The 21,968-nt window shown below is 50.1% G+C and overlaps 2 protein-coding genes across 4 annotated transcripts; one reads left to right on the plus strand and one right to left on the minus strand.

Annotated features, from left to right (window-relative positions):
• Nucleotides 1-109: 109 nt before the first annotated feature.
• Nucleotides 110-13,435, plus strand: CC2D1A (coiled-coil and C2 domain containing 1A). 3 transcript variants are annotated; one of them, XM_074203573.1, is made up of 29 exons: nt 110-336; nt 1,850-1,979; nt 2,223-2,335; nt 2,756-2,824; nt 3,401-3,553; nt 3,639-3,888; nt 4,401-4,525; nt 4,664-4,736; nt 4,923-5,009; nt 5,179-5,309; nt 6,034-6,106; nt 6,709-6,827; nt 7,199-7,307; nt 7,387-7,559; nt 7,649-7,771; nt 7,874-7,932; nt 9,448-9,564; nt 9,725-9,798; nt 9,928-9,986; nt 10,222-10,273; nt 10,372-10,471; nt 10,553-10,643; nt 10,730-10,855; nt 11,072-11,133; nt 11,221-11,287; nt 11,443-11,569; nt 11,987-12,063; nt 12,157-12,204; nt 12,455-13,435. In XM_074203573.1, the coding sequence occupies exons 1-29, from the start codon at nt 277-279 to the stop codon at nt 12,473-12,475; spliced, it is 2,868 nt and encodes a 955-aa protein (XP_074059674.1). In that variant the 5' UTR covers nt 110-276; the 3' UTR covers nt 12,476-13,435. The 3 variants fall into 3 exon arrangements, with proteins under 3 accessions (XP_074059674.1, XP_074059675.1, XP_074059676.1); XM_074203574.1 differs by having other exon boundaries at nt 3,425-3,553; XM_074203575.1 differs by lacking the exons at nt 110-336; nt 2,223-2,335 and having other exon boundaries at nt 1,890-1,979.
• On the minus strand, nt 6,283-21,517 carry PODNL1 (podocan like 1). The gene is made up of 10 exons (XM_074203580.1): nt 21,315-21,517; nt 20,405-20,656; nt 19,764-19,857; nt 18,879-18,943; nt 16,840-16,949; nt 16,490-16,646; nt 16,276-16,391; nt 14,785-15,442; nt 14,559-14,707; nt 6,283-14,097 (listed from the first exon to the last, which is right to left on the minus strand). The coding sequence occupies exons 1-10, from the start codon at nt 21,315-21,317 to the stop codon at nt 13,947-13,949; spliced, it is 1,755 nt and encodes a 584-aa protein (XP_074059681.1). The 5' UTR covers nt 21,318-21,517; the 3' UTR covers nt 6,283-13,946.
• Nucleotides 21,518-21,968: the final 451 nt, after the last annotated feature.

Below are 21,968 nucleotides of genomic sequence, written 5' to 3' on the forward strand. Positions count from 1 at the left end.
CAATCCCAAGAACCCCCTGGTGCAACGCGGGCAAACTGGGCCACGCGCGCATGCGTGAACAGGCATCCGGGGGTTGAGTTCTCGCGGGAGGACAGAGTGCTTGTCGGGAAGTGTAGTCCCGCCCTCCCGTCCTCTCGCGCCGGCGCCTTTGGTGCCCGCTGGCACAGCGAGGGGCGGGGCGCCCATCGGGGTACAGGGCCTAGCCGGAAGTGAACCAACGAGGGAAGGCGGTCCCGGGGTCCCCGCCCCCCTGCCCACCCCAGCTCCGACGGAAACATGCATAAGAAGAAGGCACCCCCGGCACCCCCAGGACGCGGTGCGGCCGCGGCCAGGCAGGTGAGGCCTCTCCGCCCCAAGGAGGCTTGAGCCCCCCACTCTTGCCCCGTCCCTCCTCCCCTCTCCTTCTTGGTCGCTGCCACCCAGCCCCCTGCCCTCGCCGGCCCTACTTCCCTCGGGCCCCCGGCCGCACCCCGACCCCCCCGGCCCCGCCTCCTCTAGCACCCCCACGCTTGGCCCCCTCCCTGCCCCCCGCCCCCAGCCCTCCTGGCTCCGCCCCTGCCCCACCCCCGGGAGGCCTCGCCCCCTCCCCGCCCCGGCGTCACCCCCTCTGCCCTCCGGGGCTCCGGCCCCTCTCCCCTGGGAGCCGTGGCTTCCGCCCTCCCTCCCGGCCGCCTGTTTCTAGTGACAGCCCCCCACTCCTCCCTCCTCCCCCATCTTCCATCCGTGGTTCCCTCCTTTGCCTTGGTCCTAAGGACTGAGACACCTGTAGTTTTGGGGGGATGGGTGGGAAGGGAAGGTAGGTCAGAGCCAATGATGGAAAAAGCAGGGCAAAACTGAAAACCACCCTGGGGTGTCTCCTTGGGCCCTTCCCTCCCTAATCTGCCCTAGCTCCATTTTCAGGAAGCTGAGTGGTTTTAGGGATGAGGTCAAAGGCAGATAACAGGGAGGTGGCCGCCGTTTGCCATCTGGTGATAGAAGGCAAACAGGCCTGTTTTTCCTGTTAAGCTTGGCCCAGAAAATGTATAGTCTTCCTGAGAGCTAAAATCAGACTCTGGCCCAAGTTCAGGATAGAAACCCTAAGGTGGAGCTAGGCTTCAATTGCTTGCCCTTTGCCCCCAGAGATTGCCCTGGCTGCTGTCCAGGGTACCAGAATTTCTGTGGGCTTCCCCCACAGGAAGAAGTCCTGTGAGCACTGATATTCCAACGGTTCCTTGGGGTCTTATTCAAATGTGAATCTTTCCTGGGCTGCTTGAGCAGGATAACCATCTGGGACCCACCTTGAAACCATAGTGCTTCTCACTGATGTTTCTCATCCAAATTTTTTAATCTACCCATTTGGGGGAAATTTTTCCTTGGGATGGTATATCCCTTTTCTGCAATCCTTATACATACTTACTGTATCCTCAGAGAAGTTCCAAAAGGTTCTCTAGATTTACTAAACTACAAACGAATAGAGAATTTTTTGCATTTTAATCATCTATTAGTCTACCATCATCTACTGTATGTATCTCTTCTCCCCCCCCCCCAGCACCTATCATAGTATTTTTATACACAGTACTGAATTCATTTTTTTTTTGGTATTTGTACCAAGGATAATGAACTTTTTCCTCCCAGTTAGACCTTCTATAAAATGATTCCAATATTCCTCCAAATAAAAATAGGAGATCAGTAGTATGAACAGAAAATGGAGAAAGTAGTTGTGGTCAGTAATAATAGAGATTAAGATAATCTGAAGCCAATTGGGGAGGAAGGGACCTGTAACTTGAACTGGTGGTGACCACTATTAGGGCTTCTCTGGGTGTCACATAGAGGTTTGGTCTTACTTGGGTCTTTTCCCCTTGCTCTGAAGCTTGGCCTTCTGGTGGACTTCTCCCCTGATGGGATGATGATTCCTGAAGATGCTGACAATGATGCTGATCTTGAGGCAGAGTTCATGGCCTTGATAGGGGCTCAGCCACCTCAGGAGCTCAAAAGCAAAGGTGAGGGAGTTCCTACTGTCTGTTGGAAGTTGTTTTCTTACACATCTGAAGACTTAGCGATCCTGCTTCTGTCCTTCCCTGTCTGTCCAGCCTGAAGTTCTCCCTCTTCCCTGCTTGCCTTTGTCCCATATACCTTGCAAATCTTGAGCACTATTGAAATGCCTTATTCAGAGTAGGATGTTGAACAGTGTAATTGGGGTGCCTAAGGGGTCCTCAACTACATCTTAATTTATTTTTTTTTAGCTCCTTTGCCTATGGAGACCATTGAGAAGATGGCCTCCCTATGTATGAAGGATCTGGATGAAGGAGAGGGGGAAGAGGAGGATGATGATGTGGAAGATGATGATGAGTTGTTGGTGAGGAGAGGTTGGATGACTTCTCCAACAGAGAGGGGGATAGGGAGGAAAGGAAGGAAGAAAGAACAAAGATTCTTCCAAATAGATCTATTCTGTTCCATGTGGGACTGGCTAGGTACCTGGCCCCTGCAGAAGAAAAGAAATTGGGGAGGGGGGGGGAAGGAATATGGCACTAGCCGTGTTAGCATGGACCTCTCATGGAGCCGGGACTATTGAAGCAAAGTTTGTCTTACCTCATCCCTTCCCAGGTAGTTGCTTCTTCTCTCCACCATGTGACCTTTTTACTAAGTCACAGATCATGTGGTTCTGCCTATACTCTGGGGAAGGTGATCCCAGAGGCTTCACTCTCTTAAGCATGCTTCTGAGTGAGTGTGGAAGTTAACTAAGACTCACTCTATCCCCTTCTATGTGTGTCTCTAGGCCGAACTCAATGAAGTCCTTGGGGAAAGAGAGGAGCCCCAAGATGCCCAGAGCCTTCCTCTGACCAAGGTGTGTTGCTGTCTATCTCCCTTTGGTTTGGTTTGTGTGGGTTTCCCAGTTCCCTCTAGAGCATGCAGTTTTCTTAGCATCATCATCATCATCACAAGTGATATTTATATAGAGGCTACTATGTACTGTGCTAAGCACTCCATAAACATCATATTTGGTCTCTACAACAACCCTGAGAGGGAGGTGTTGTTGTTATCCCTGTTTTTACTGTTGAGGAAACTGAAACAAAGGTTAAGTGATTTGCCCAGGATCACCCAGCTGGAATTGCCTAAGACTGGATTTGAACTCAAAAAAAATAAGACTTCCTGACTCTAGGCTTAGCACTGTATACAATGCATCATCAAGTTGCAGCTGCATGCAGGACGGCCCTTCAAAAATCATCCCTAATGACCCCTTCTAGCTCTCAATCCTATGATCTTATGACCTGAGCCCTGTCCCAAAATGAACTAAAAGCTGAGATGCTGTTCCAGGGGCCAGATATAGGACAGATCCTGCAGCATGATGGGTGAACAGGTGGAAGGTCTCTGGAGCCCAATTTTCCCCCTCAGGGTCAGTGACCCTCATATTCTCTGACAGTCACACAGTCTTCCACAACCTAAGGTCAGCCCCAGCAGTTCTAGCATGGAAACCACGCTGACTGAAAGACTGGCCATGTATCAGACTGCCATCAGCAATGCCAAGCAGGCTGGAGACAGTTCCAAGGTCCGGAGATATGAGCGAGGAATCAAGGTGAGCAGGAAGAGTCCTTCTATGGCTGTATCTCATCCTGAGCTGTCTCTGCCTTAGACTGAACCAAGACTTCTCCTCTCTTCAGACATTAGAGAATATGTTGGTCTCAATTAAGAAGGGACGGAGCATCAACGAGGAGGACATCCCACCTCCTGTGGCTGTGGGAAAGAGCCTGACACCTACCCCAGAGGGACCAAGCACAGAGAATACCACACCTACCCAGCCCCCTCCACAGCAGCTTCCAGCTGTGCCCCCCAAAACATTGTCTGTGCCCCCTAGTCATGGCTCTGGGATGACTGAGAAACCAGTTCCTGTAGCCTCACCTGTGAACCCTGGTAAGCCTGACATGACCTTTGACTGGTTTGGAAGCTGGGAAGGGGGTCCTTCTAGACAATAGTTTTTAGGCCCCAAGACCAAGTGGAGAGGATTGTAAAGTTCCATTCTCCTTTTTGTATTCCTGCTCTCCCACAATCCTGTGAATTTTAATTATTTTCCATCCCTTCTTAGAGGTTCTCAGAACTCCTTGATAAAAAATGAAGTTCACCTCCCAAGAAAGAACTAGTGGAATCTGAATGCAGATGGAAGCAGACTTTTTACATTTTTCTTTTTGTTTTCTTTTACAATATGACTAATAGGGAAATATATTTTGCCTGACTGCACATATATGACCTATATCAGTTGCTTGCCTTAATGAGGGAGGAGGGGTGAGAAGGAGAGAAAGAATTTGGAATTCAAAATTAAAAAAAAAATATTAAATTTTTTTACATGTAATTGGAGGGAAAAATTTTTTTAAAGTTCCCCAGCCAGCATGAGTTGCCAGCTCTTGGGCATCATCTTTTGTATTTAGGTACTGGCAACCCTGGGGCTCTGGCCCTGTTGCAGGAGAGGCAGAGGGAATACAAAAGGGCTGCATTGCACTCCAAGCAGGAGGGAGACACAGAAGCTGCCACCAAGTATTACCGTGTAGCCAAGGTAAGATATGATAAAGGGTGGGGATTCTGTGTCCTAACCTGTCCTGGCTTCCTTTAACATGCTATCTGGCCAATTTCTTCTCTCTCCTGTTCCTGAGATAACTACAGCTGTCTCCCATCTCCTCCTTTCTTCCCATAGAGCTTTGATGCTGTCCTGGAAGCAATGACCAGGGGTGAGGCTGTGGACCTGTCCCGGTTACCTCCACCACCTGGTGAGGACTGATCCATATGGCTTCTTGGTCCAGGGAGGGAGTGAACTGTTAGGACAAGAATCTCTTCAGGGAAGAGCAAAGTCCATGCCAGGGAAAACGTCTTATAACTGTTTTCTTGCCACAACTAGCACAGGACTGGGACTCAATTGGTTGACTGAATAACTTACTGGTCCTCTTGGTTTGCAGACCAGATGCCCAAGATCTTGCCATCCCCAGGGCTCCAGCCTCCTGCTTCTTCCCCTTGTACTAGCACCGTCTCCCCTTCCATGCCAGGTAAGTACAGTCCCTTCAGGAAAGGACTAACAAAGCCAGCTGAACTACTGAGAGTCACTGGAGGAAACTGAGGACCCTAGAATTTCCAGGCCAGGGGAATCCAGGGGGTGGAAAGAAAAGGAGGGCCTTAGCAACCAGCTAGTCACTGAACTTTTCTGCTTCTTTCCAGAGATGCCCCCACCTCCACGGACTCTTCTAGAAGCTTTAGAACAACGGATGGAGCGATATCGGGTGGCTGCAGGGCAGGCCAAGGACAAAGGGGATGATCGCAAGGCTCGGATGCATGATCGGATAGTCAAGGTGAGAGATGCACAGGGTTAGGTCTGGGTCAAGAGTGGACCCAGGTTCAGACTTTTCTTTTTCTCCCCCCCCCCCCACCAAAGTGAACAATTTTTAAAACCCTTATAACAGAAATGCATAGTGTAGCAAAATGAATTCCCCATTCATTGGACATGTCCAAAAATGTCTTTTTCATTCTGAATCTTATGTCTCTGACAAGAGGTGGTTGTTGTGCTTCATCCTTGGCCCTCCAGAATTATGGTCTAATATTGCATTGATCAAAGTTCTAAAGATTTTCAAAGCAGTTTCTCTTTGCAATGGTGTTATCATTGAATCTAGTTCTCCTCTCTTGAATTTCATAGAGATCTTCTGAACTGTTTGCTCTGAAATGGTTTATTTTGTCATTTCTTATGGTGTATTAATATATCACATTCATATGCCATCATTTGTTTAGCCATTCCCCAATAGGTTTCCAAACCTCTTTAGTTTCCAGTTCTTTGCTCCAATAAAAAGAGATACTATGAACATTTTTGTACATGAATCTCTTTGATCTAGTGGAAAGATTGCTGGATCAAAGGGCACAAATAGTTTAATGATTTTAGTAGTTCCAAACTACTTTCCAGAATGGCTGACCCAATTCACAGCTTTACCAGCAGCTCACCAGTGTGCTAGTATTCCCATAGCCCCCCTGTTTATCATTTTCCTCTCTTTTAGCTTTGGTAATCAACCAGCCTTTTTCTTATAGCAATATCAGGATGCCATTCGAACCCACAAGTCAGGCAGATCTGTGGATGTGGCTGAACTGCCTGTTCCGCCAGGTAGGTGCCTGGCAAGGGTGGACTGGTTGGGCAATCCCTGGGTACAGGACTCATAAGAAGCTAGAACTCAGAATTTACTCTGACCTGGGAACAAGAAGGACCCAGGTCCCTCTGAGAGCCAAGAACTGGACCAAGGGATAGGATACTTCCCAGCTCTGGGGAGCTGGGCAGGGTGTTAGTCAAAATGATTTGTGAGTGATCGACTTTAAGTGTCTGTTTTGGTCCACGAGTCTGTGAGTAGTTAGCGTCTTGTGGGGAGGGTCAGGGTGGAAGTGGAAAGTTGTAGTTTGAATGAACTGTGGATATTTTTGTTTTCCAAGTATACTATTAAACAGTCTTTGTTGGAGTGGAAGGGGTCCATGACAGGCAGAGCCTCTAAAGCATAGGTTTACAACTTTTCAGTTCTGGGCTATATCGCCCAACAAAAACCTTGTCAGGGGCACATATGGAATTTAATATTTATTTATGACTACCATATTACCAATGAGTATAATAATAAAATATAATAATGCTGTATAAATGGACTTTGAGGGCCATGAGTTGAACATACTTGCTCTAAAGTATGATGCTGATTGGAGTCTTTTGCTCCTTATGGGGGCCAGGTTTCCCTCCAATCCAGGGCCTGGAAGCAGCCACACCTACACAGCAGAGCCTGGTGGGGGTTCTTGAGACTGCCATTCGATTAGCCAACCAGGATGAGGAGGAAGAAGAAACAAAGAAGGTGTGAGGAAGAGAAAGGATTGGGGGTGAGGGAGGATGGTAGATTTGGAACAGAGTATCTACTCCCCAGAATGGGGGCAACATAATGTTGTAGAAAGGTGCTGGGAGATGAGATATCTGTCACCTATGTTAGCTAGGGCAAAACATTGAACTTCTTTATTTGTAAGATGAGGCTTATGATATTTGCACTGCCTACTTCACAAGATTGTTTGTAAGGAAAGTGTTTTGTGAACCTTAAAAGGGTATAAAAATAGAAGGTATTATTAGTCATGACTGTTGGGAGTTAGCATTTGGATACAAAAGTGGGCACCTTGAAGTTGCCTAGGTTGGTCAGTGCCAGACTTGTTTTCTTTATTGTTTCTTCCATGCCAGCCCAGCACCCACTCCCTTGCTTCATCACAACCCAAACCCCAGGCTCCCCGGCCCTCTGTGCCAGGAACTGGTCCACCTGGAAAAATGGCTGTAAAAGGTTCCACCAAAGGTAGGTTCCCTCGAGGTAGGGCCTGGTGGGTGTTGTGCTTCCTGGCAATGCCTAGAGCTAGCTTCTCCCTACCCCACAGCCCAACAGCAGCTGGCTTTCCTGGAAGGAAGGAAGAAGCAGCTGTTGCAAGCGGCCCTGCGAGCCAAGCAAAAGAATGATCTAGAAGGTGCAAAACTCTTTCTTCGCCAAGCCAAGGGACTGGAACCCATGCTGGAGGCTTCAGTTAATGGGCTACCTGTTGACATCACCAAGGTGAGGGCTGGGCATGACTACCAGGATACCCTCACCATATTTCCCCCTCACAGCACCCCATGCCTTATCAGCATGACTGCCCTTTTCAGGTACCACCAGCACCTGTCAATAAAGAAGATTTTACACTGGCCCAGCGACCTGGAGCAGCCATCTCTCTGGAGGAGGCTGGGCATTATGCGGAGCTCACTAAGTTGATGAGGCAACAGCATGAGGTGGGGGGCTGGGGTACAGGAGGGTCGAGCTTAAGGGGAGGCCTCTTGACCCTGAGGCAATGGATCCCCTAATGTTCTCCTTGTCACTTCATCCCACCTCAGATGTGTCTGAAGTACTCCAATCAATTCACCCACCTGGGAAATGTTGTGGAAACCAGCAAGTGAGTGTCCTCTGCCTGCTTGTCCCCCACCAATGGAATATAGTTACTAGGTTCTCTGCAACCTGACTTCATACAAGTTCTTCATGTGGGTGGTCTGAATGCCCAAAATAGAAGCAGAGGGTTACAAAGGAGGACAGTGATCAAAATAGCTATTTTTTAAAGTTCATGGACTCTTTAGGTTTTTGCAAGGCAAACGGGGTTAAGTAGCTTGCCCAAGGCCACACAGCTAGGTAATTATTAAGTGTCTGAGACCGGATTTGAACTCAGGTACTCCTGACTCCAGGGCCGGTGCTTTATCCACTGTGCCGCCTAGCTGCCCCAGTTCATGGACTCTTAAGTTAAGAAGCCCTTCAGGCTATAGATGAGGGACTTGAGACCCCAGGAAGTTAAGTTCTTTAGGAAATGTTCCTGTCTGTTGAGACAAAATTTACTTTTCTGTTATTTTCCACACTAATTCTGCTTTTCCCTTCTGGTATAGGATAAGAGGGATGAAGAGAGTTGTATAAATAAAACTTAAATTTATCAGAAGAAATGGACTTTAATGGAAAGAGCTATGGATTTTAAGTCCAACAATCTGGCCTTTAAGTAGTAACAAAGGTCTTTTCATATCAGTTCTACTAAATTCCATTCATTCTGCTAAACTGAGAGGCTTTCCCCCTCTTTTCTTTCCCCTTTTCCTACATCCAAAAGGCAGAACCAGCAACAGTGTAGGGAGAAAGATTTTGGGTTGGCATTTGGCATCATCTCCTAAAGATGAAAGCTGTTCAGCATTGGACTAGGCTTTCTTATTGGATAACAAATTCCCGGGCGCCGAATCAAGCAGAATTTGAATGACCTGAGGATGTGGCTGAGAGCAGTTTGTTTCTTTGGGGTTTTTGGCCACATGCTGACTAAGGCCCTTCTGAGGCTGTGATTTGGGGACCATCTCTGGAAACTGTCCCTTGTCCCTTCTACCCCCCCTTCCCTGAATACTTCTCAAACATTCAGTACTTGGGGGGATAGAAAGTTTAGATAAGATGCAGACACAGTCCTCTTGGAGTGTAGACTTTTACTAAGCCCTGCATCTGCCTTGGACCTAATCAAGAAATAACACTGACATAAGCAGGTAGTCTGTGGAGAAAGTACTTGACATCTCTTCGCTCATTTGGTCTTCCAGCAACTCTATGAAGTAGATCTGTTATCATTCCTATTTTACAGAGAGGAAACAGGAGGCAGATAGAGGTGAAGTGACTTGCCCAGGGTCACCTAGTTAGTAGGGGTCTGAGGCTGGATTTGAATTTAGATTCCTCCTGACTCCAAGCCCAGCACTCTCCACCATGTCTCCAGTTGCCTCTGCCAAGTATGTGAAGGTTTCTTCCTTCCTGGCTCTGCCCTTCTTCATAGATACATATTCTCCTAAGGTATTTATTTAGAGTATGGAAGAGATAGAAAAGGAGAGTTTCTTCCCTGGGATGGAGTTTGGGAAGGGGCCCTACCTTGCTGAGAGCTAAGTGCCTTTTTCTCTCCCTCCCCAAGGTTTGAGAAAATGGCTGAAGACTGTAAGAAGAGCATGGAGATTCTGAAGCAAGCCCATAGCCGGGGCTTCCCCCTTCCCAAGTTCCACTATGAGCAGAGGACCTTTAGTGTGGTCAAGTAAGACCCTTAAGGATTCTCTCCCATTTTCCCCTCCTGCCCCAGGTCAGGCCTGGGGCTTATGAACCATGGGCAACCATGGTCTTGGGGTGTTTGCTAACTTCCTTTGGGGCCAGTGTTTCTGCTCCCCTATCCCATTCTGTCCTGACCCTTCTTCTAGGATCTTCCCAGAGCTCAGCAGTAGTGACATGGTTCTGTTCATTGTGAAGGGCATCAACCTTCCCACACCTCCAGGTAACAGGGCCCTGAGAATGGGAAAGAGAGGGAGGGGGCTGACTCTTAGGGCTGCTTTTTCCTTTCCCCATCTTCCTGCTCTTTTCCCCATCTGACTAAAGGAGCTTTGACCCCAGGCTTTGATTACAGGAGTGTCCCCCAGTGACCTGGACGCCTTCGTGCGATTTGACTTCCCCTATCCCAATGCAGTAAGTGAGGACTTTGGAGAGAGGTAGGGGAGGTGGAGAATTGAACTTCCAAGGGCCTTGGGAGGTGGTATGCTTAATATGGCTGAGGGGCTGGGCTTGACCAAACTTGGGGGTGAGGGAGGAATATCTCCTCCTTCCTCAGAAGGCTAAGGTCTTGGGGGAAGGGTCCTGAGACTTCTTGGGGCTGGAAGTGGGACATCTTCTGACCACTACCCAGCCTCTGCTCTCAATGTAGGAAGAAGCTCAGAAAGATAAGACTAATGTGATAAAGAATACAGATTCCCCAGGTGAGTCAAAGATGTAGGGCAGGTTCCTCAATATTTTGGAAGTCCAGGACAAAGGAACCTGACATCTGCCTGCCTCTTCTCTCCCTTCCTCCTGTCAGAGTTCAAAGAGCAGTTCAAGCTTTTCATTCAGCGGGGACACCGGGGCTTCAAACGTGCCATCCAAACCAAAGGAATAAAATTTGAAGTGGTGCATAAGGGGTGAGTGAGGGAGGGAATAGCCTGGATAGAGTGGACGGGTAGTCTGAGGGCTCCTGTCTGATGGCCATCTCTCCTCCACAGGGGACTCTTTAAGCCAGATAGGACCCTGGGTACTGCTCAGCTCAAGCTGGAGGGCTTGGAGTCAGCCTGTGAGATCCGAGAAATCCTTGAGGTATCCGGCTCCTTCCTGCTTCCTCTCACTAATTTCCTGTCCTTTGTACCCTATCTTCCCAACAACTCAGTTTCTCTTTTCCCCAGATTCTGGATGGCCGCCGCCCCACAGGAGGACGACTTGAGGTGATGGTCCGTCTGCGGGAACCACTGACTTCACAGCAGCTAGACACTGTCACTGAGAGATGGCTGGTCATTGACCCTCTGCCCCCGGTGAGGAACAGGGCCTGGGGAGCTGGTGGCAAAAGGTCATAAAGGGCCAGGAAAGGGAAGGGAAGGCCACAGAATGGAGAATAGGAAACTAGAGAGGTAAACCAGAAGGGTTGGGAGAGAACTAGGGTGGGTTTTGAGAATGGGCCCAGGTGTCTAAGTAAATGGGGACCTGACAAGATAGGTCACTTTCTCTTCCTCTTGTTCCACTTCGAACAGATGACAGCACCCAAGGCAAAAGCCCCACCCATCCCTGCCCCTGGACGGGACCAAGGGGGCACGTAAGTGACTGGGCCTGGGCTGGTGGGGCTGAGTGATTCCTTATCCACCCACTCAAACAGAGTTATTTGTTTCATTTAATTGAACAGAAGGCCAACCCCCAACTTACAGAGCCTCAGTGTCATGGCCTTTGACCGGGAACGACTAGAGAGGAAGGTGGGTAATGGTACTAGGGCAGGGGCTGGCAGGGGCCTCTTTTCCCACTGTCTCCGAGGTGGGGCTCCCTATGGCTTTCTATGTGTTCCCTCTTCATGGGAAGATTCTAAAGCTTTATCCCAAGAGGATCCTCACTCCCAGCTGGTGTTTGACAGATGGTGGCATACCAGCAGACACGGCGGGCAGTGCCTGGGGACCTGGCCCAGCAGTACCAGGAGCTTGTGCAGCACAGCCAGTGGCAGAGAGCTCAGCTAGAACAAGGAGGACCAGGCATCAGGAGAGGTAAGAGTGTCCATGCTGACAGGGTGGGTTGCCTCTTCCACTGCTCCCTGGGACTTGCCAGGAGCTGGATCTGGTTTGACCTTTTCTGAGCCCTCCCAAGGGCTGCTAAAGATGGGGGGCTAAGAATTCCTTACAGAGCTCTTCCATAGAATTTAGGAATGTTTTGGAGAGAGCTCCTAGGAAAGACTGTTCTCATCTCTACCATAGATTTTAGTCCTCTGAGCCTCCCCTGGAGTTGGATGGTGGAGAGAGAACAGTGTTCTTCCTTAGCCTTGCTTGGCAGTGAATGATGGAGTAGAACAGAACTTTCTCCCTAAATCCAAGAAGTCAGGTCTTTTCCTGATTTTCCCTAGGCTTTGGTAGGGAGAGCTGAGTGGATTCGACTAGGTCCTCATTGCTTTTTGTTTGGCCTTCCAGAGTACCATGCTCAACTAGAACGATATCTGCAATACTATACAGAGGCCGCCCGACGTCTGGGCAGTGTTGGCAACAGGGTGAGGCATGAGGAACATCAGGAGCCTTTCCATTTCTGGAAGTTAGGCAACAGGCCAAGATAGGTAATTGACAGACAACTGTGTTCTCAACAGGATGCAGCTAAGGAAGCTCTGTACAAACGGAACCTCGTGGAGAGAGAGGTGAGAGCCTGGGGTTGGTGACCAGCAAGTCCACACATTCATTCTCTTTCTGACTCTCTTTGTCTTTCTTCTGCCCCATCTCTCACATGAAAATGAATTAGAGCTTCTCAGTTCTGAGGTGCAAACACACCTACCCCATCTCTGATTTAGGGCTCCTGGAGCCCCTCAACTCTGGCATGGGATACTTCAGCCCTCCTCTTTAACTCTCACTGGCCCTAATGCTGGTCTCTGGGATGGACTTTCTTCTCAGTTGCAGCAGCTTCGGAGGTGATGATATCATCAGGACTGGACCCAGGTCACTGTGCTTCCTCCAGTCCAGGAAACAAAGGCAACTGGACTCTAGGAGCAGGTGTGGGGACCCAGACCACTAGGAAGGAGGTGAGGGGAGACGGGTAACAGGAGAGCTCCAGGCTTCATCTTTGCTCTCCAGCCCACCCTGAGGACTCTGCTGAAGACCAAATCTTCTGACAATCACTTGACAATCATGAGGAGGGAGGGACATCTCTGGGGGAAATGTAAGTGGGGTGGTACCTGCTTCAAGGGAGAGCTTGGTTTCTTTCTCCCCTTATCCTGGCGGAATTGGAATTGTGGAAACAAAGTCGAAGTTACCATGAATGCATCTGACCCCACTATACCATGCAGAGCTCCCCATTGGAAAATCAGGCAAGCTGGCAGAGGTTCTTGGCCTCCGAGCCCACAGAGACAGTGGCTTGAGCCTTGGACATCATTTCCCCTTTCCCAGGTCCTTGATTGCCCTCCATAGAATGTGATTTGCACAGTCAAGCAGGCTTCTGTCCCCTGGCCTACCCAAGGAGGCAGAATCACTTCCAGGATGGGAAGAGGGCCTGGGGACCAGGGTCCGGCTGGGTACCACCCATTCCCTACCAGTTTCCCAAGCACTTTATTTTTTCATCTGCCAGTCTGGGGCTCCTAGGAAACCTAGAGGTCCCAGCCTCAGAAGCCTTAACTGGCCAGCACCCACCCCAAAGAACACTCCTGCCTGAGCATGAGACCCACTGGGCTCAGCTCTCCCCCAACTCATTTCCTTGAACCTCACCCTGCCTCACCAGCTGCAGGAGGTACAGACACATGGCCGCCCAACTAGGCAGACTTCCCATTGCCTCTGGGAAGGACCAGGGCCTTCCCTGGGTGGTGTTGCCACTGGCAGGGACCAGAGCAGGTTTGGGTTGGGGGGGAGTAGGCACACACAATAAAGAGCAAAAGTTGCACACAGCACATCTCTGTCCTTTGTTTGATCCTCTGCAGCGCTTTGCTGCCACCTCCATACTAGCTGGGAAGCTTCCTGGTCTATGCAAGAGCTTCCCTCCATACTAAGCACCCATCCCAATAGAAGGAAGGATCTGAGGGTCTAGTTGAGGGTAGGACTATCTGTGTACTGCCAAAGGAGGATGTGACCTTTCATCACACGGACTAGAGACCCCCTGACCCTTATCAGCCACTTCAGGAGTTTGCTAGTCCTATCCCTTGACCCTGCAGATCTCTACGCTGAGGCCACAGGGTACAACTCCATCTGTAAAATCCGATCTGTCCAGAAGATGAAGAGGGTCTTGTGTCCTCCAAAGCCAGCTTGGTATCTGGCCCCAACTCCCACTCACCACGCTGACAGGTTCACACAGAGATAGCAAGCATTGGCCACTGAGGGACCTGAAGGCAGCCCAGGAGAGAAGGTATGCGCAATAGCTCTGGGTGTCCCTGGCAGATGACAGGATGGTCAGCTTGGTTCAGTGGGCCTGGGGCCGTTTGGGCCTTTTGGGCCGTTCAGGCAGCCTGACGAGGACTGACTCAGGGTTTCCTGATGTATCCACCACCTCTAGATGCAGCAAGTTCAGAAAGGCCTCAGGGGAGATGCTAGTCATCAGCAGCTGGTTGGATCTGGAGGAAGCAGGGGGTTTCTGTGTATGTTCAAAGATGGAACTTTGCCCCCCAGATGTGCTGGTATCTAACCCAATGGTGCCTCTGCTGAAAGGACCGGGCCTTGTATCAGCACACATCCCCTTCAGTTGGATTATAGAGTTGGAGCTGGAGGGTCAAGAGTCCTAGAGGTGAAATCACTTGCCCAAGGTCACACAGCAAATTATACCTAGGTTTTTTGATGTCCTTGACAGGTGAAGGCAAGTAGCATGATCTAGAGGCAAAGACTGCATTCTCGATTCAAATGGAAAAGAGCCAGAATCAAATCTGGGGAATTTCTTCTCCCTGGGCCTCAGGTTGGCCACTTGTAAAGGGAGAGCATTAGACAAAGTGATTTCTAAACACCCTTCTCTTCATTACAATGGCTTCAAGACACTGCCTCCCTCCCAAAGAGCCAAGGGACCCAGCTGGGGCAGGGATACCTGAGGACAAGTGCCCGTAGGCGGGGTGTAGTCAGAAAGGCTTGGGCACCCACACTGCTGATGCGGTTCCCCTGGAGGTACAGGAATTCCAGGGCCTCCGGAAGATCCGGAGGCACAAAAGACAGCTCGTTGTGGCTGAGATCCAGGAGCTGTAGGAAGAGAGGGTCGGATGTGGAGATAGCTCAGTCCACAAGCATCCCGGCTTTCCACCTGTGCTTCCCCTCACCTTGAGATTGGGGACCTCCTGCCAGGTCCCGGGCATGATGGAACCCACACGGAGCCTGTTGTGGCCAAGGTGTAACTCCTGGAGCGAGCTCAAGTTGGTCATGGGCTCAGAGTCCAGGCTGTTGACCTGATTCCTGGGCAGTCTGAGCACCTGCAGGCTGCTGGGCAGACCCTGAGGCAGCAGCGTGAGGCGATTTCCTGCCAGGTCAAGGGTCCGCAGATGCCCAAGGTGGCAGAATGCCAAGGGGTGGAGGTGTGCACTGGTGAGTCGATTGTGGGCCAGATTGAGGTCAACCAGAGAGGGTGTGGCCACCAAAGCACTAGAGCCCAGCTCACTGATGTGGTTGTGGGGCAACATGAGGGCCCGGAGGTGGCGGGGCAGTCCCGGCGGCACCTGTTCCAGCCCACTGGCATAGAGGTGCAGTGTGTGCAGGCCCCGGAGACCCCGGAAGGCAGCCGGGTCCAGCCCTCTAGGCCCCAGTGGGTTGTGCTGCAGTAAGAGATACTTCAGCCCCCGGATCCCACTTAGTCGTCCTGCTGGTACATGGCAGATCTGGTTCCTGCCGAGGTGCAGGATGACCAGGCTTGGGGGTAACCCCCCGGGTACCTCACCCAACCTGTTGTTGGATAGGTCCAAGTACTCCAGGCTCTTGAGTTTGCTGAGGACCAAGAAGATGCTAAATTTGAGACTGAACGACATCCCCAAGTCCACCCCTTACCCCAGATCACAGGGCTTGTTCAGATGCCAGAGGTTAGGGGCATCCCTGCCCTGGCTCAGAATGCTCTTCAGAACGGGTTTCCTCTCTCTGAACTAGTTGATGGCTTCTCTCCAGGACTCTTTCCCAGCCCAGCCCAGCCCAGGGAGAGTCCCTTTCCCTATCCTGGATCAGTCACACTTGGATCATATGATTTACAGCTGTCAAAAGACTGTACAGATCACCTGTGCCAAGCTCTTCTGAAACAGATGGGGAAATAGAAACCCAGGGAGGGGGTGACTCACCCATCTTAAAAGTCACCCAACTAGGACACAGCAGATTTGAATACAATCCCTCTGATTCCATATCCAGTGCAAGAGGAGGAGGATTGATTCAGTGAAAAGTACTGGATTTAGAGCCAGGTTTCATATCCCGACTCTGCTCTTTACTACCAGTGGGACCCTGGGGCATGACTTCTTTCTGTTGGAATCTCCTCATCTCTTAGTGCAGAGGTGCAGTCAACTGATCCCTATAGTCCTGTAGCTTTAGATATCTCACCCAATGACTTTGAGTGGTTTTCACATGGGAAAGTCATACAACTCAACTCAGATACCCTAACTGACCGTGTGCCAAACTTCTCATTGCCTAGGGACAATATTTGCTTTCAACTGGGTCAGTTCATTGACCTTGGGGTTCTGGTCAATTCCTGGAGCAGGAAATAGGAGGTTTTTCTCCAAGCCACCTTCACAGATGCTCCCATTGGAGGTGAAGGGAGCCCAGTTTCTTAGAAGCCCTACCTGAAGGTGGTAGCATCAAGGCCTGCATCAGAGAGCCGATTGTGCTGTAGATACAGCTCCCGGAGATGGAACTGTCGACCCAGGGCCCCCCGGGGCACCTTGGCAATTTGGTTATTCTGTGGGAGGAGGGCAGGGTCAGGGGCACCGGCTGCCCATGAGGAAGGGTGGGAACAGTACCACACCTACCAGGCTCCTTCCTCCCACCCCATGGCACCTGCAGGTGGAGTCGAACCAGTGAAGAGGGCAAGCTGGGCGGGAGGTAGCTTAGCTGGTTGCTTGAGAGGATGAGGGTGGTGATGGCCTCAGAACCACGGAAGGCATCAAAGGGGAGACCCGTGTTGGTCAGTTGGTTGTCATGAAGATACACAGACCTGAGGGTAAAAGAGGAGCCAGTACAAGCCCCTCTAGTTCTCTGTGGGCAGAGTCTATCTCACTCTCAAAGCAGGGGATCCTACTCATAACAAGGAGCTCCTTGAGCCTTTCCCCACTCAAATCAAAGGCTCCTGAGACCAGACCCCTTTTTCTCCCACCCATGCCAGACTCACAGGACTGGGGCTTACTTACCTGAGTTCAGGCTTCTGCCCAAAGGTGAGTGGGTAGATCTCTATCAGCTGGTTGGCAGCAAGGTCAGCGATGCGTAGGGAGCGAGGCAGAAACTGGGGTGCCACAGTAAGCTGTCAGAATACAACCAAGCTGCCACTTAGGTTCAGAGATAGGGAGTTGAAAGCCACCTTAGAGCTAATCTAGCCCATTTATCTTGTTTTACAGATTAAAAAAAAAATCACAACCCAACAATAACAACCACCAACTTTAATCCAAGTAGTCTAAGAGGCTATGGTTTGCCCAAGATCACACAGGGATAGTTGGTGTCAGAATCAGCATTCTGACCTAGATTATTTTTACTCTTTCTACTACATTCCAGGCCCCTTGGTTCCCCCTTTCTCTAATCTTGTTCACAATGTAAAGACACAGAATAGAGCACTGGGCCTGGAGTCAAAAAAGATATAAATCCAGCCACAGACACTAGTCAGGTAAGTCACTTAACTACTACCTCTGTTTCCCCATATATAAAATGGAAATCATAATAGCACTTACCTCCCAGGAATGTTGTGAGGAATAAAGGACATAATATCTGTAAAGTGCCTTTACATCACGTCTTCTACAAACTCTTCCACCCCCCTTCCTTTGTTCCCACAGATCCACCAAATCCCATATTGGAAGAAACCTCAGGAATCATTTAGTCCAAACTGTTTCTAATCAGTAAATTCTTTTTTTTTTTTTTTTTAGGTTTTTGCAAGGCAAATGGGCTTAAGTGGCTTGCCCAAGGCCACACAGCTAGGTAATTATTAAGTATCTGAGACCCGATTTGAACCCAGGTACTCCTGACTCCAAGGCCAGTGCTTTATCCACTATGCCACCTAGCCGCCCCGATCAGTAAATTCTTGATAGAATATTCTCAACTACAATTAGACACCTGGGCAGAGCAGTGGATAGCACCTGGGGCTGGGGTCAGGAAGGCTTGAATTCTAATGTGACCTTAAGACATTTACTAGCTGTGTGACCCTGAGCAAGTCATTGTATCTCAGTCTCATTTTCGCATCTGTAAAATGGAGTTAATAAGAATACCTACTTTACAAAGTTGTGAGGATCAAATAAGATATCTGAAAAGCAGCAAATGCCAGCTATTATTATCATTATCATGTGGCCTTTGCTTAAAGGACTCTCAATTCAGGGTGCTCACTACCTTTTGAGGCACTTTTGGACAACTCTAATGGATATATTATCTCCTTTTGCAGATGAGGAGACTGAGGCAGACAACGGAAATTAAGTGACTTGTCCAGGGTCACAAAGCTAGTAAGTGTCTGAGGTAGGTTTTGAATTCAGAGCTCCTGATGGGAGGACCAGATCACTATGTACTATGGCAACACCTAACTGCCAAGAGCAAGTTATCCTTCTTTCTATATGACTTGATGCAGGATCAGCATGATTGTTGTGTTGGTGCAGCAGTTATGATTCTTGGTCCCCATCAGTGTGGGTCCTCCCTTCACGTGAGACTGAACTTCGAGTCACTTAGATGATGATGAGAATGATCATTTACCATTTTCTAGCATTCCCAGGCTCACAACACCCCTAGGAGCAGGTAGTACAGATGTGATCATCCCCACTTTACAGGTACAGTATTGAGGTTCGGTGAAATTAAATGACTGGCCAATAATGACACAGTAGGTTGTTGTTGATATTCATTCTTCATTTTTGAAGAGGACCAATGATATCATGAGATGATGTCTTGACTTGTAAGTAAACACAGCACCATCTGGGCAAGGGGAGGTAGAAGAAAGCACCTCAACACTCCCCTTCCCCCATTGCCTGAGTAACCTGCAGTCTAGCCTTCTTTTCGTGGGGAGTATTGTGGGTCCTCTGGGCTCTTCGTTGTATTATGCTGGAATCAGGAGACCTGTTAAAGATCACCTAGATTGCCCTCATTTAACAGAGGAGGAAACTGAGGACTGGAGCGGGGGCGGGGGGTGAGACTTTCTCAAAGTCATCCACAGATAACACTACATGGCGCTTCTCCCTTCCCCTTCCCCAGGCCCTGATCTAACCTGGTTGTTGGCCAGATAAATGTACTGAAGATCAGGCAGAGACTCGAAGGCTTCATCTGGGAGGCCTAGGCAAAGGTGAAGAGGTTAGCAAGGCAGTGAGGACAGGTTCCCACTCCCCTGCCCTCAGCAACCCATTGACCTAGACTCTCCTTCCCTTCCTCCTCTTTCTCTCTGTGGATCCCTGTGTCTCTGTCTATCTCTGTCTCTGTCTCTTTGTCTCTCTCTCTCTCTCTCTGTCTCTGTCTCTGTCTCTGTCTCTGAAAGAAGGGCTTCTGTCCCTTCCTAGGGAGAGAACTTCAAAGCTCCAGGCATGTCTTGCACACCTGTGATCCCTGGGATGAGGGGAAAACAGAATCCCAAAACTTAGAGCTTGGGGAGATTGGAGGCTTGGAAGGGATTGGAGACTGACTAACTTAGTCCAAGTTCCTCATTTTATGGATGGGACCTCAGGCCCAAGGTGGGGGGAGGGGGAGAGGGAAGAACCTTATTCCAAGTTCCAGGAGTAGTAATTGGCCAAAGCCAGAATCAAACCAAAGTCTTGTGATCCCGACTCCAAAGCTCTTCTCGGTCTCCCAGAAGAAGATGCAGGACCCAGGAATGCCTGGCCTCTCCCTACAGAGGCTCCTCTGTGCAGCCAGCCCCTTGCCCTGGGCTCAGCTCCAAAGCCACAGGCTGCTCCCCTCCCCCTTTTCCGTTTTGTTCTGCAAGCAGGAGTTTCTGGGAAGCCGGTGGTGGATTCCCCCAGCCGTCCTCTTCCCCCCACCCCATGGCCACAGGCGCCTGGCCCCTCCCCCTCTTCTGTCTGGTTGGGGGGGGGGCAGTGGGAGCCGCAGAGGAATAGGAGGGCGAAGAGGGAAAGATCAAAAGGTCCCGGGTGTCACTCACCGTCCGAGGACAGTTGGTTATTGTGAAGGTTGAGAGTCCGGAGGTAGCAAAGGCGGGAGAGCTCATTGTAAGGGATTTCCAGCAGCTGGTTATTCTGAAGGAGACCGGGACCTGCCACATCATCACTGCCTCCTCACCTGAGACATACCCCCTGCCCTCAGGGAGCCCCCAGTTGGAGGAGAGAAAAATGACTCGGTCCAAGAACCCTCAAGGCTAAACCTGCAGTTTAGTTTCCAAAGTGGTAAAATTTTCAAATCTTCACGATCAAAGTTTTGGGGTGCTCTTAATTAGCAACTAGGCAAACCAGTGGGGTGGCATCCAACCAGTTAATCATTAAGCAGTTATTAATCACCAACTATATGTACGGCAAATGTGCAGATAAACATGTAGAAACTACTTCATGGGGGGGGTGATTAAGGGGGTGCGGTTCTCTGCCTTTAAAAAAAGGAATAAAATAGCCCTGCTTTTATGCCTCTCCATATAGCTGAACTATGGTCCTGCCCTCAGGCAGTAACTATTTGAGAGAGAAAGACCCTGTCTTCAGGAATCCCCTAGTTTGGGGGACCCAGGTCCCAAGGGCCTGAGCAATCATCCTAAAGCCCAGGAACAAAAGGATGGATAGGAGAGTTGAGACATGGTACCTGTAGGGAGAGGTGTTGGGCACCCTTGGTGATATTACTGGGGAAAAGTTGAAGGTCAAGGCCATCGCAGGACACGGTGTCATCCCGGGGGCAGGAGCATCGAGGAGGGCAGGCTCTGGGTGGTGGCTGCAAGCTCTCCCCCAGGTGAGGGAAATTCTGGTCCTCCGTCAAGATGGGGAAGGCTGTAGCAGCATCCTGGCTGTGGCTGGGCAAGCTTCCCAAAACCAAGAGCAGTGGTAGCAGACGCATTGGCTGGTGGGGGACATGGAGGTGGGAGAGGATCTCTAAGCCTGGGGAGTGAGGGTCCGTGACACCTGGCTTAGGAGCAGGATCATTGCCATGGAGACTGCAGCATCCCAGCCTAATGCCTGACAGCTCAGCACCTGGGAAGCCCAGGGGATGAAGATGCAGAAGCCTATCCCACAGGGCTTTCCCAGAGCATAGGATCATAAGACTTAGAGCTGGAAGAGATTTTAGGTATCATCTAATCCACTCCCCCCACCCCTTTTCTTTTAACAAGAGAAGGGAGGCGGCTTATGTCTAAAGCTCATATCTAATAAGAACAGAAGAGACTATCAGACCTAGAGCTAGTCATTGGATAGGAGGAATCTACTCCAGCCACCTCATTTTAGAGTTGGGGAAACTGAGACATCTGCCACTTTTTCCAGGAAACAACAAACAGATATCTTGGCATTGGATACCCCTACAGATTCTATTCTTGACAGCCCCAATTCACCTCTACCCTAGGCCAGACTGTTCCCTAGGGACTGCCCTTCTGAAAGTCAACAGCCAAGAGCCTTAATTGCTGCCACCCCCTTGGTCCTCATTGAACTGCCCCCCCTCAAACCAGCGGGTGGTCCCACCCCAAAGGGCACCACTGCTCCTGCCCTCCCCCCAACTCCCTCCTTACCATAGCCAGACTCCAGTTCTGTCTCTGCCTAGCTTCTGCGTAACTTGGCTTCCTAATTGAATCCAGCCGTCAGCACACACAGGCTTCCTCCTCCTGCTCCCCCTCCTGTCCTCCTTCCCTTTGCCTGTACAAACACCATCAACATCCCCCACCTCCCACAACCATCCCCCTGCCTCCAGCCCCCAGAGACTGTCCAGGGGAAGAGACTGGGGGGCTGGGCTATTCTGCCCCCCCTTTCCAGCTGGGGGAGGGGGAGTTAGAGGGATGGATTTCCCCCTCTGGACTTAGCTTGCGTAATTGGGGCTGGGAGGAATGCTTGGGAAAAGGCCCAGCCTCACCAGTATGGTATTTCAACCACAGCAGTCCATCAGGCGAAGGCTTGGGGAGAGGTGGCAAGGGAGGAACGGCTGTTTGGGTTTGATCTATTTTGGAGGGTTCTACAACACCCCCTCCAAGCTCTGTGACTGTTTAGGAGAGGCAAGAGATTTAGGGGAGAGGAAATAGCTATCTTTAGGCTAACATGAGGAAGGGCTACCATGGGGAGTTTTACTCAAGAGGGCAGAATTGGGAACCATGGATAGAGACATTGAAAAGATGCCAATTTAAGCTGGACAGAAAGAAAAATTAATTTCTTCATATTTCTATTAGTTAAAC

Source organism: Macrotis lagotis, chromosome X (genome assembly GCF_037893015.1).
Source record: "Macrotis lagotis isolate mMagLag1 chromosome X, bilby.v1.9.chrom.fasta, whole genome shotgun sequence".
In the NCBI taxonomy this organism is placed as follows: Eukaryota; Metazoa; Chordata; class Mammalia; order Peramelemorphia; family Peramelidae; genus Macrotis; species Macrotis lagotis.

What these genes read in the sequence shown, in the direction of transcription:
- PODNL1 (XM_074203580.1), bottom strand. An exon ending in GGGCAGAAGCCTGAACTCAG is followed by an intron (nt 16,647 to 16,839) that starts GTAAGTAAGCCC and finishes TTTTACCCTCAG; the next exon opens with GTCTGTGTATCTTCATGACA. An exon ending in AGGAGGTCCCCAATCTCAAG is followed by an intron (nt 14,708 to 14,784) that starts GTGAGGGGAAGC and finishes CTCTTCCTACAG; the next exon opens with CTCCTGGATCTCAGCCACAA.
- CC2D1A (XM_074203573.1), top strand. Translation starts at nt 277, where the DNA reads ATGCATAAGAAGAAGGCACCCCCGGCACCCCCAGGACGCGGTGCGGCC. An exon ending in AGTATTACCGTGTAGCCAAG is followed by an intron (nt 4,526 to 4,663) that starts GTAAGATATGAT and finishes TTCTTCCCATAG; the next exon opens with AGCTTTGATGCTGTCCTGGA. An exon ending in GGGAACGACTAGAGAGGAAG is followed by an intron (nt 11,288 to 11,442) that starts GTGGGTAATGGT and finishes GGTGTTTGACAG; the next exon opens with ATGGTGGCATACCAGCAGAC.